Source organism: Pleurodeles waltl, chromosome 5 (genome assembly GCF_031143425.1).
Source record: "Pleurodeles waltl isolate 20211129_DDA chromosome 5, aPleWal1.hap1.20221129, whole genome shotgun sequence".
Taxonomy (NCBI): Eukaryota; Metazoa; Chordata; class Amphibia; order Caudata; family Salamandridae; genus Pleurodeles; species Pleurodeles waltl.
In genome coordinates this window covers 1,040,533,681-1,040,546,770 of record NC_090444.1, presented here as the reverse complement: position 1 = coordinate 1,040,546,770, position 13,090 = coordinate 1,040,533,681, and the positions used below count along the sequence as shown (strand labels likewise).

The 13,090-nt window shown below is 44.4% G+C and overlaps 1 protein-coding gene across 12 annotated transcripts in view; it reads left to right on the top strand.

Annotated features, from left to right (window-relative positions):
* LOC138296269 (zinc finger protein 888-like) overlaps positions 1-13,090 on the top strand; it is a 360,730-nt gene that overhangs the window by 91,779 nt on the left and 255,861 nt on the right. For all 12 annotated transcript variants that reach the window (XM_069235236.1, XM_069235231.1, XM_069235235.1 and 9 more), the window contains exon 5: positions 8,053-8,169. In XM_069235236.1, coding sequence (XP_069091337.1) covers positions 8,053-8,169 — 117 coding nt within the window. The remainder of the gene's footprint in view (positions 1-8,052; positions 8,170-13,090) is intronic.

Sequence of the window (13,090 nt, the reverse complement as noted above, 5' to 3'; positions counted from 1 at the left end):
TAATATGAGGGGAGGTAATAGAGAGAAAAAGATGAGGATCTTAGAATCCAGAATGATCATTAGGCTTAGCACCTTGAGCCCGGGGGGACTAAACTCGAGTGAGGAAATGAATGTGCACTTAGGTTAATCAAATTTGCTGGACATGGATTTGCTAGTATTTTTAATTGGCATTTTTAATTGTATTATGTTGGTCTTATGGTATATTTATTTGGTAGATATGGTAGGTTTGGGGTCTATTCACATGTTAGTAGGTAGCAATACACATATAGTTTTTCTGCAGTAACACATTAATATTAAGGAATATGTGCATATTAATGCCCATCCAATGATCCTAAGTATAAGGATACTCAGTTTGCATTATGCTTTTATATTATGGATCTTTTTGGGTATTAACATTATTTAATATTTAAATTATTTAAATTATGATATTTAATTGATGCTTAAAGAACAAATAATGTGGATGGATTTGTGATTATAAGATCGTTTTAGCATTTTGTATGGATTTTTGACATTTCAAGATGGCGCTTATATTTGCACAGTGCAGGGTAACCATGTTTCCCTGTAGTCCTTTCTTTGTGTTTAGGCAGGTAGTGGTATATAGTTTGTGTGCAATATAATCTCAAACAGTACGTGAGCAAGGCTACGGCTGAAATGCGTTGTACTGGGAGGAATTATTGGTGAATAAAGCATTATGGACTTCCATTTGGTGTCCGGGAACTTTCTGTATGGTACCAGAAGTATTGTGAAATAACTGGTGGATGGCTAGGTCCACGCCCGGACCGCTACTGAATTAGCAGCCTCTGATGTCTGGCAGCGGTTGGTGATTTATATATATATATATGTGTGTGTGTGTGTGTGTGTGTGTAATGGGCTCATGCTTACTTATAAAATACTTACATTTTTGTTGTAAAAGCATGCATGCTAAAGGCATACTCATGGTAAACAATTAACAGGTAAGTGTAAATCTATTTCTGTTTTTATACATATATATGCCTCTACACCCTAAAAATACCCCTGCTATCACAAAACCTATACCCACCCTGAACCCTAAAATTACCCTTACCACCCAAAAACCCATACGCACTCTAAAAATACCTTTCCCACCAAAAACATACCCACCCTAAACCCTAAAATTACCCTTACCACCCAAAAAACCATAGCCACCCTAAAATTACACTTACAACCAAAAACCCATACCCACTCTTATCCCTAAATGTATCATTACTACCCACAAACCCATAGACACCCTAAACTCTAACATTTCCCTTGCCACCTAAAAACCCATACTCACCCTCATCTCTAAAATTACCCTTCCATTGAAAAACCCATACTCACCCTAGAAATTACCCTTACCACTCAAAAACACATTCCCACCCTAAACCCTAAAAATGCCCTTACCATCCGAAAACTCATACTTACCCTAAACCCTAAAAATACCCTTCCTACCCAAAACACCATACCCATCCTAAACTCAAAAACTCTTACCACCCAAACACTCGTATCCACCAGAAACCCTAAAAATTAACCTTGCTATCCCAAAACCCATACCCACCCTAAAGGTACCCTTACCACCCAAAAACATATCCACTCTAAACCCTAAAATTAGCCTTGCCATCCCAAATCGTACCCACACCATAACCCATAAAAATACCCTTCCCACCCAAAACCCATACCCAAACTAAACCCTAAAATTAACCTTTCCACCCAAAAATCCATACCAACCCTAAAATGACCCTTGCCATCCCAAAACCTATACCCATCCTAAACCCGACAAATACCCTGGCCACCTAAAACCCTATACCCACCCTAAACCCCAAAAATACCCTTACTACCCAAAACCCCATACCCACCATAAACCCTAAAAATACCCTTGGCATCCCAAAGCCTGTACCCACCCATATATCTATAATACGTAATACTTACCTATAAATTACTCACAAATACATATACATTTTTTACCACGAGTATGCCTTTTCCTTTCACGCCTTTACTTCGTAAAGGCATTTGATGTAAAAACCGTCATTGTAAAGACAGTTTTGTTGTGAAGCCTTCATTTTAAAGAGTTTTGTGGTTGTACTGTCGTTAATAATGCTGTTTCCCAGAAGAGAAATATCATCTTTTAGAAAATGAAGTAAAATATTCATAAGGCTTAATGTAGTAAAATATTCATAAGGCTTATGTTCTGTGGGATCTTTTGATCAATCAGCAGCAAGAAGAGACTGGGTCTACCTTTATATCACTTAGGGTGTGCAGAAACTGAAGATATATTCTATGTTTCTCTGCATTCCTGCTATGCATGTTTCACTATACTGTTATATCTGTAAGAGCTTGCTCTAAAGTTGATTATGTTTTTGTTTCTACTGTAGTGTTGTTGAGCACTCTAAAAGTATTGAAAACTTGCACATTTACCTTGGCTATCTTCAGGAGACTGGGGAGGATATAAGTCCAAACCCAAGAGATGCAAAAGAAAAATAACTGTTGGAAAGTTCCATGGGAAAAAAATCTGCATCAAACCAATTTATTCAATCGACTGCCCTGAATCTAAATATAGGTGGTTTTGCTATGTTTCATTACAAGCTTATTATGATCTGCAAGTGGGTGGAGGACTCAGGCTGGATGTGGGTCTTGTGCTGCAGCACCCCTATAATGGAGGCCATGGTGGCATTGAGCTGTTTCCATTGCTCCTTGGCCTCCTGGTGGTGTGCTACCTACAGCCTCTGATTCTGATCCAACGCGGCCAGGATCTGGCCCATCCTGTCCCGTCAATGGTGGTAAGCTCCCAGGACCTCAGCAATGACCTCCTGGGCAGCAGCATCCCTCCTTGGGCCACATCCCTGGGCCACTGATACCCTCCCACTGGCCCTAGCCCCTTGTGCCTGTGTCCCCTGTACAGGTCTGGCAGTCCCATCAGTTTGTGGAAACTTGGGCCTCTGTACATATGGGCAGCCAATCCGTGGCCTGGAGACACTGGTGTGGGGGCGTTGGGCTAGAGATGATGGTGGTGGTTGAGTGGCAAGGGTGTCAGTGGTGTCCCGGGCGGGGCTTCTGTAAGGTGACTCTCCAGGACTGTGGGATAGGCCAGGGGTTTCCTCTGTGTCCAGACATCTCTCTGTACTCTCCTGAGTGGGGCCTTCATCTTCAGGTGGAGGACTGGCACTCCTTGACATCTCCGTCCGGGGGGCATGAGTGGTGGTACCTGTGTGTGAGAGAATAGAGATGTGGGTGTCCTGCACTTTCTTGTCCCTTGCAGCAGTGCTCAGCAGTAATTGGTGGTTACCTTACCACATAGTAGCATGCAGGGTCCCTTTGTGTTCTTTTTGTTGCATTTAGTGAGGGGGTGATGGTGCATTCTGGGTGTTGTAGTGCTCCTGACATTACATGCATGGGTTGGTGACTGTGCACAGGGGGCTGGATAGTGATTTGTATGGGGGTTGTGGGCATGCTGGAAACATGGATAGGAGTGTCTGGGAGTCGTCGTCTGGGTAGGGGATGTGGGCATTGTGGTAGTGAGAGGGATGGAGTAATAAAGGCATTACAGGTGTAGTGACTGTCAGGGTATTGTTGTTGACTTACCCAATTCCAGCCCTCCAGGGAGTCCAGTGAGGCCCTCTGGGTACAGGATCGCCAAGACCTTCTCCTCCCACTTGGTGTATTAGGGGGGAGGAGGTGGGGGACCACCGCTAGTCTTCTGTACCGCAATGTTGTGTTGTGATGCCATGGAGCGCACCTTCTCCCGCAGGTTGTTCCATCTCTTCCTCATCCCTTGTGCGTGGATGGGTTCCCACTGTGTTGACCTTGTTGTTGATCCTCTGCCATAGCGCCGTCTACCTGGCCAAGGGCGTCTGCTGCACCTGGGCCCCGAATAGCTGTGGCTCGACCTTGAGTATCTCGTCCACCATGGCCCTTAGCTCCATGTCGGTGAAGCGGAGGTGCTTAGGGGGTGCCATGGTGTGTATTGTGGGTGGTTTGCTTTAGTGGAGTTGGTGATGGTGCTGTTCTGTGGTTGGGAATGGGTTTGTGATGGTGGGTGTGCAGTGTTTGTGTTTTAGTGGTGACTTTGTGTGTGTGACTGGTGTGATGGTTTGTTCAGTGTATACGTGATGAGGTGTCAATATGTGTCGTGCTATTGGCGTAGAAAAGGATTGTGGTGTTTGTATCTGTGTGTTTTATAGTGGTGTGGATGAATGTCAGGTGTGTGCTTTTCAAATTGGCTAGTGTGTGCATTTGTTGTTGGCGGTTCCCATTGCTGACCGCAGCAGTTGGTACCGCCAATGGTCGTTCTACTTTCACTGACAGCTGCGCTGATTTGTACATTATTATTTGGTGGGTGGGGGATTTGACTGCGTGGCGGTGGCAGGGTGATGTGTTCTGCGTTTCTGCCGTCGTTTGCCATGGCGGTATGTGGAAGTTGATAATATTTTGGCGATTCGCATTTTTGGTACCATTATTTGGCGTAATGCCATCTACCGCCACTGGCGGTCTTTTGTTGGCCATCAGCACGGCGGTTGGCGGTGTTTGCCACCAATTTCATAATGAGGGCCTCAGTTCCAAAAATACCTGCAATTGCGACATGCACTAGGAGTGCATATTCCACCAGATACACCAATTCCAGAATTTAGCCTGGTAGAAGCCAAGATCACAATGAGCGCACTGGGCAAAGGTGGCATGTTCTAAATCTACCGTACCCTGAGCATCAACGCCCTAGGCACCCTGACGACCCCTAGATCTCATTAGGAGGGATGGCTTGAACCAGTGGACAATGATAACTGGTGAAACGCCCTGATTACCCCTAGAGTTTTGACTATATCATCACGGCTCAGACTTGTACAGACATATTACTTATATTGTGCATACCTCACCCCTGATAGGTTGTTTAAAACACATCTCAGGACTGACTGTGCGTGTTCTCGCAGCTCACCGGTCCAGGCTGATTTCTTCCATATGCCATGACCTTGTCCTGTAGTGTGGTCAGTTTTATGTATCCTTTGCGCGTTAGCTTCAGGCGTTAGGCCTTTGTGCACTTTGCCCTGGATGTTTTTTATTTCTTTGCTCGCAGCATAGAGCCTCTGTGCACTTTGCTCTAAATGCTTTTTATTCAGCTTCGTACTGTTATTTTTCAAATAGCCAGTTCTACAGTCTTGTTTTATATTTTATATCACACTGTTTAGCCTACTTCAGCACTGGAGTTTTCAATAACACATTCTTGTTCACTCTGTGCTTCAGTCAAGGATACAGTCTGGTACATTGCCGATAGATGTGGTAGGAGTTTAGTCTTTGGCATTCTTGCGTAGGGACATTTTGTGATCACACTGACATGTTAGTTATTAAAACACTTCCTTGTCCTAATACATGCAAGAGGGAGATTCTGACCAGGGAACCACAACTAGACGCTGACTGCCTCGTTGCAGATGCTGAACCAGATCACAGGCCTTTGCTCAGGTATGAGGGTTGATGGCTTCCCAGGGAATCTAGAAGGCAAGTTAGAAGCTTAACATGCTGTGCTCGAAATAGAACTAACTGAGAGAGAGTAGAATTTATTAACACCATGATAGGGTTATTCTTATGTTTCACTCTCCTCGTGACTATTTCAATCCTACTGTGTTGTATGGTTCTGGTTATTGCGGCTCACGCCTTAATATCTAAAATGCAGTCATTTTATTAAAACAATCTATAAAACTCAAACTGCCTTTGTCATTTGTATATGAGATCATACTGTAAATGAGAGAGCTGGTTTGGATCTGAGTGACCACGACTTCCCTGAGAAGTTCCAAAGATGTCATGCGCTCGGCTGCCCAATCATCTTTTCCCCTTGGGAGAGATGAGGCACTGCTAGTTAGCCGGAGCAAAACCGGATTTGGGGTGACAGTGGTCCTTCCAAGTGGGTAAGACTTAGTCCCCCACCCCAGGAACGACCCTGCTACCTAGAAATCCAGTAGTCTCATTTAGGATAATGAGAGCCCACGCGACAGTCCTATCATAGCATGATACTCGGCAGAGATGGTATTAGATGCTTCCAACGTCCTAGGAATTGATATAGAAATGTCCCCGCGATTAATCCTGCTGGGTGTGCAGAGGTACCCTGGTGGACCAAGCTTTCCTGGGGACTGCAATGCTGGTTGCTAAGCATGATATTGCGACTTGCTGGAAAATTTCGAAGCTACCCACAAGGTTACAGTGGAGATGCAGAGTTGACTGGTGTGCCTAGCAGGAAAAACAGTGTACGAGGCTTAGGGATGCCCAGCCAAACATGGCAAGATATGTGGTAAGTGGAGTAGGACCACTGGCATTGACATGTTGTAAATTTTGTTGATTTAGGGAAGTTGCTGTCTCCGCTATGTGGATTGTTACAGATTGTACTGGCTGTACTTTTATGGGTCCTAACTGTGGACCGTGGCTCTTTGATGAATCTCAGTGTGTCTTGCTTTAATTTCAATACAATAATACAAATTTGTTTTTCAAAAAAACTATACAAAAATAAAAGGGATTCATAATTAGTTGATAATAGTCTGTCCACATTGCATTGGATCATATTTGCCAATCTTTGATTGTAAGTATTTCCTTCCCAAATGTCCATGGCCTCAAATAATTTCAAAGTTCTTCTTTTAGGGGTACCCCATAACCTATATGTGAGTCTTCTTAATACATTACGCATAATGGGTGGAATAATATGTTTAAACTACTGCAACATAATAATACCTTGCATCAAACATATTTGACATTACGTTAGTTAGGCAAATGATACACAGGGATCTCTGGTTTACAGCAGAGAATGTGGATTTATCGATATGCTATGGCTATGCCAGATCATATGTGCCTTCTAGCAGAAAATGCACGAGTAGCAGCTTTTACAAACCTATTCTATATGTTCCAGCTGGAGAGATGTCTGCTAGGTCTTATTCCCAGAGCCAAACACCTCCTGATGGCTTTGCAGGCCAAAATACACCTCACCATGTGTGTCCCCGCTAATGTCTGCATGGGAGTGGGACCTACTTAAGTGGGGAGAAGCTGAAAGTGCTATCCTTTGTAAACACAGAGGGGCTGGGAGGCACAAATGCAGTGTGACATACTTGTGCTTGCTTTGGCCAGCACAGGCAATAATATGTCTCCATGACATTGAACTGGTAACTATATATCTGCCAACACCAAATGTTACTCACGCATAGAAGTTCTCTTTGGAATTTATATTCTTTGATGACTCAGCACAGTAGATGAAGGTACGTGGATTAAGGGAAAATGGATGACAGAGGCACAATGAGGATCATTTAATTATCCAATAGTAGACACCCCAGATATCTCAGAGAGACCCACCACCAACAGATTTATCTTCACGCCGAAGTACTTATGTACCCAGACTGCACAAACCGAAATTGCGTATGAGTTACAGATGCATCTGTGAAGTAGCGTGCTGATCAAACAACCATAAAATGTTGGCTTTATTTCTTTTGTGTATTTTCTTTATTTTCCTTATTAGCATTTTTAAGCTTAAAATGTTTTATCAGTGTGGAGTTTGTTCTTAATGCTTACTCCTGTTTGTGATTATTGTCATGTACGAACCTCCTGTGAGCACTTGTTTTGCCTTTTAACTATGTTGAAACCTCAATAAAGAAATTAAACAAAAAAACAAAAAATAGTTATTTGAGTGGTACTTTGAGGCTAGTTTGTGAAATAGACAGGAGAGACTTCTGGCCAATGCTAACTGGGATGTACTGTGTCTCCTCCAACTTGCACGTAGCTGATCTATCCCGTACTTCAAAAAATCATAGCCTAATTGGAAGAATTATTGTGCTCTCATTAAGTGCAGCTTCTAATGTACGGTATCCTATATGCTGCATCTCTTTCTGCAATCTCATCCTCAAGTAATCTGCAGGTTCAGTAGGTGTGGAGTTTCGGGGCCTGGGATTACCAGGTCCAGAAACTCCGGGGCACTTGTAGTTGGGTGGTGTGATATCCACCTCGGTGTTACAGCTCTAGTTAGCTCCTAATGATGCCTATATTGTGATTATATGACACTCATTTACTTTATGAAATACATGTTTTTATCTTTTTAAGCAGAATTTCAATTCAGCAGTGCTGACTCCTGTTTCGTGAATGAAGGTGAACAAAAGACAACAGTAAATTTGATGACTGTCACTAATACAGAAAGAGAAAGTAGAAATGGCCTTATTGCAGGTGGGTACTCCTGACATGTTTCTGCAGTTGGTCCCACAAGACAGCCTTCTCAGTATGCTTTGTCACAATATGTTATACTGTGTGGTACTAATATATATTGTATTTTAACGCAAACTGTGGTCTTAATTATCTTGTAGTGTCCATTGTTTCTTTATGTAGCCCCCATGAGACAGAACTAGGCACAGTCGAAGGTTTCATATGAAATGAAGTAGTAGTTGAGGGGGACTAGAATCTGAGTCTGAAGAGGTAAAGCAAAACCAGAATATGGGAGGCCTGAATTGGTAAGCCTTAACCCTCAGACCTCTACGTTTTGACTTGTGACAGTGAGGCAGAGGTAGGTGATTGAGTTGAGAGCACACCAATAATAATAATGATTTTACTATTACCCAATTCAAGGGTGATCCGTGCATCAACCTTGGAGGGATGTAAGGCCCCTTCTCTCTCCGATGAAAAGTATGCAAAAAGAAATGTATAAATTAAGCAAAAAATGGAAACGAGATATTGGAAAACATGGGAATAAATAGTTAGATCACCAAGAGAAATATCTATTAATGCGAGCTTCAGATTAATATTAATTAAAGCTCTGGCTTAGGGTATACTATAAAAGAGAAATGTTACATAGAATTGTTAGAATAGATAAGAAAATATGCTTACTCTAATGTAGTTGCAAGGTTGGGGACCTTTTTTTATACTGTCGTGAAATTTACAGTGGTTCAACAATATTGGGAATGATGAAATTCAGACTCGAAAAGGTGATGAGTCCCACTGCAAAATGCACCATTGATGATGTTGCTGAATGTCTAAGAGAATACAAACTTTTTTTTTATTATTTGAAATTACTACTTTACTTTTACTATTAGTTTTAAAATTATTAGTTAACCAGGGGGTTGCAGTCGAGAGAAGAGACACTGCAAGAAATTAGGGTGGGGAGGAACCACCAACATTATTACAATGACTAAGGAGTATGCCGACAGAAATACTGGAAAATATGGGGAAATTGGAGGAAGACATTAATGGAGGGAATGTGGCAAGTAGCATTTAAACTGAAAGATAAGGATAATGCAGAGTATACATAGGGAACAGATCACCACCACCTAAGGAACGAACAGTGGAGGTGATATTAAGAAGTACAAGGAAGTTAATTTTGATACAAACGAATATGTGCAGGTCATACTGATGAAGGCAGTTAGCGAATGAAACTTTGATCTTGCATGTTGAACATTGTAATGTTCGAAAAGGAATAACATTTTCTACCAAAAAACTTTGAACGGATGAAAGGCTGAGTTGGCTTTACCAGAATTAAAAATTGTTACATATAAGTCACACGAGATATCAGAAATATGTATGTAACTCACAGAACCATTGTGCCGTCATGTGGTGGGAGACTGTGCAAACATTGGAGAGGGGTTTAAGGATGATGGCCCTTCTGGGTAACAGTGACAGCTTTTCAGTATGGGAGCATTAGGATTTCAGTTCCATAATTACTCCTCAAGCATTTTGCATGTTGGTAAAACTCCTAAGAGGCCTTTGGTTACTCCCTCTTTGAATTGATGATGGTGCCCACAGTTGCCAAGTGAAGAGCAGTCAAGATGTATGAGAGGTGTGTTGAAGCTGGCCTATTTGGAAAAATGCTTGCTGTGTTACTGCACTGACTTGAGTATTTTTGCCAAGGCTGCTATCATGGTGAAACCTGACCCAAAAAGGAGAGGTTGCCACTATGGGAGAATCAGCAATTCAACCCTAGAGGCCCATTTACACATGAAATCCAGTGCCACGCCATCCTTCCAAGACCACTGCCTAGATGGTGTCGTGGACAGAGATGGTCCTTTCATTGTAAACTGTCAAACTATGTGAGGGATTATCTTTGTTGAGAGTACAAGCGTCCTTGTCTTTGTAGATGTTTTTCAGGTTGTTACAATACCTTGCAATGTAGAGTAGAAAAGTTAGCACAGCCAGAGCTTTAATTATGAAAAAAGTGACACCTGCACAATCTTTGATTTGTTTTTGTCACCTGATATTCGTGTTGTTTAATTTTTTTATAACTACTAATCTCGTTTGGGAAGTGTAGGCTTCAAGGAGCAATTCACTAAGCTACTTTCTCATTTGACATAGTTATCTCTGGCTGGAGACATTGCCATTCATTACTGCAAGAGGCAATTTCTGTTCACCCGACCTATGGTTAAAGATGGGCCTCTATAATGTCATGGTTAACCACCTTTCACATGTAGTGGGCATTTCTGACAACATTCTGACTTAGCGTGTCATGATAATGGGCAATCTTTGGCAAAGAGTAGGCATTCTTAACTGCATTCTGTCATTGTACTATTTGGCTCATCCTTGACATATTGGGAGTATTCTTAGCAACAGCCTGGATACCCCTGCTAACAGTGGCCCATCCATTACATAAAGTGTGTATTCACGGCAAAAGTTTAGTTATCCCTGCATAATAGTGGCCTATCTTTGACATGCTGTGGGCATTATTGGTGCAATCAGACAGTTGTACGATAGACCCATGCATGCCTTTACCACGTATGCCTTTACAATAGGCCCATTACTACACATATGCCTTTATAACAAAAATGTAAGTATTTTGCAGGTAAGTAAAAAGCCTATATAGATATACATATATTTATTCCAAAAAAAGCCACTCAACTTCGAACACAATTACACAAGTGTTCCTTTCCTTTGGATTTGTTTGTGAAATATTAAGTGATTTACCACTATCACAAGGGAGGCACCCATGTAATTGTGTTCTGCAGTTGAGTGGTTTTTGTTGGAATATGTTTTAAACTGCCAGAATCACACAATTTAGGGTCGGTGGAATCACCTGGTACGGTTTGGGCGGCTTGCAAGGCCACTCTCCGGGGGCAAGCCAAATATCTCCTGCATGTGCGGGAGCGCGCACATAATCTCAAGGTGTCTGTCCTTGAAGCCAAGGCATTACGACTCAAATGCCAACTCACTGTCTCTACTCAAGCCTCAGTCTCGAGGCAACTCGCCCTGGTTAGAGAGGAGATCAGGCACTCAGTTCTTGAAACTGCAAAGTATATCTGGCGAGCCTCAGCAGCCCAGGTGTACAGTTGGGGGGACAAAAATGGTAAATTGCTACATTGGTTGGCAACCCAGCCGCTGGCGGGTACAGTTATCCCCGAGATAGTTGACGAGTCAGACGCGCTCTCCACGCCACCTAACGACATTGCGAAGAGCTTCGCCACCTATTATGCGCACCTTTATAATGAGCGGCCCCGGCCACAGGTGGAAACGGAGGCGCCCTTACTTGGAGATGTCGTCCTCCCTAGGCTCTCATTGGCCAAAAGATGTAGCCTGGAGAAGACCATCAGTCTTGAGGAGGTTGGGGAGGCGATTGCAAAACTGGCTGCGGGCAAGACACCGGGCCCGGACGGCTTTCCGGTGGAGCTTTATAGCAAGTGAAGTGAAATCCTAGCCCCTCCACTTACTCGCTGTGTATGAAGAGGCAGAGCAGACAGGCGGCTTCCCCCCGGGCCTTGATCAGGCCACCTTACTGGTGATTCCCAAGACTAGTCCCCCATCGTGGCATTGCTCTGCTTACCTCCCTTTCTCCCTCCCCAACACAGAGATCAAGGTGTTGTCCACGATCCTCGTAACTAGGCTGAAAGGGGTGTTGCCTCTGCTGATTCACCCAGACCAGTGCGGCTTCATGCCCACGCGTGGCATTAGGCATTGCATTAGGCGCCTGCATGTAGCTCTGGCGCACCGGGGAGTCTTGACCCCTCCTCTGGCGCTCCTCCTACTAGATTTTGAAAAGGCTTTCGCAACCATGGACTGGACTTACCTGGACCAGGTGTTACGGCGTAATGGGCTTCGTCCCAGATTTCACGGCCTAGTGTAGCTCCTCTACTCCAATCCGACTGCGCAAGTGGAGGTTAACAGGGTGATCTGGGATCGGTTCTTCATTTGCCGGGGCACCCACCAAGGGTGTCACCTATCCCCGCTTCTTTTCGCGCTAGCGATAGAGCCATTGGCAAAATTATTGAGGGAGGACCCCCTGATGGACGGATGGTCTTGGCCCTCCCGGCAGGAAGACCGACTGACACTTTATGCTGACGACATGCTTCTTTTCCTGGCCAACCCCACCCGCAGCGGCCCTCGGGCACTGCAGATCCTGGGCCTGTACTCGGAGGCCTCTGTCTTGACCCTAAATCCCGGCAAGTCCCTGTTGGTGCTGCTGCACCCCTCCAGAGACTGTGTGGACTGGCAGCAGGCAATCCCTATTAGGCGTAACAGCTTCAAATACCTGGGTGTGCAGGTGGCCTTGCTGCCAGAGCTGGCCTGAGCGCTCAACATTTCCCCGCTCACACGGAGGGTCCAGGAGGATCTTCAGCGCTGGCGGACCCTTTCCCTTAACCTACTGGGCAGAATAGCACTGTACAAAATGATGATCATCCCCCGGTTTCTTTACCTGTTACAAAATTTCTCTCATCCAATGCCACGGAAATGGTTTAGAGATATGGAGGCGGGGGTGAAGCAGTTTTTGTGGTGCGGTGCACGGCCTGGTCTGGCCCTCGGTACTTGCCAGAGGGATGTTTATGAGGGTGGACTGGGGATGTCTAACATCTACTATTATTGTCTTGCAGTGCACCTGTTGGTGATAAACGACTAGATGGGGGGTGGTTGGTCAGATCCGGCGTACCAATTAGAGCTTCAGATGATGGGTTTCCCCAAGGTGCTTGGCGCGCTGTATGGCTGCCCCCTCCCCTGGGGGACCCTGGATGTGACGAGGGTGGTATTGGCAGGCTGGCGTGAGGCCCAGAATGTGTCAGAATGGTGGGCCCGTCTCACCCAGCAGACCCCGTTGTGGCACGGGAGATGGTTGGGGGAGGTCACGGCCTTGGAGGGGTTTCGGTAATGGGACCTCATCGGAATTTCACTGCTTGACGAT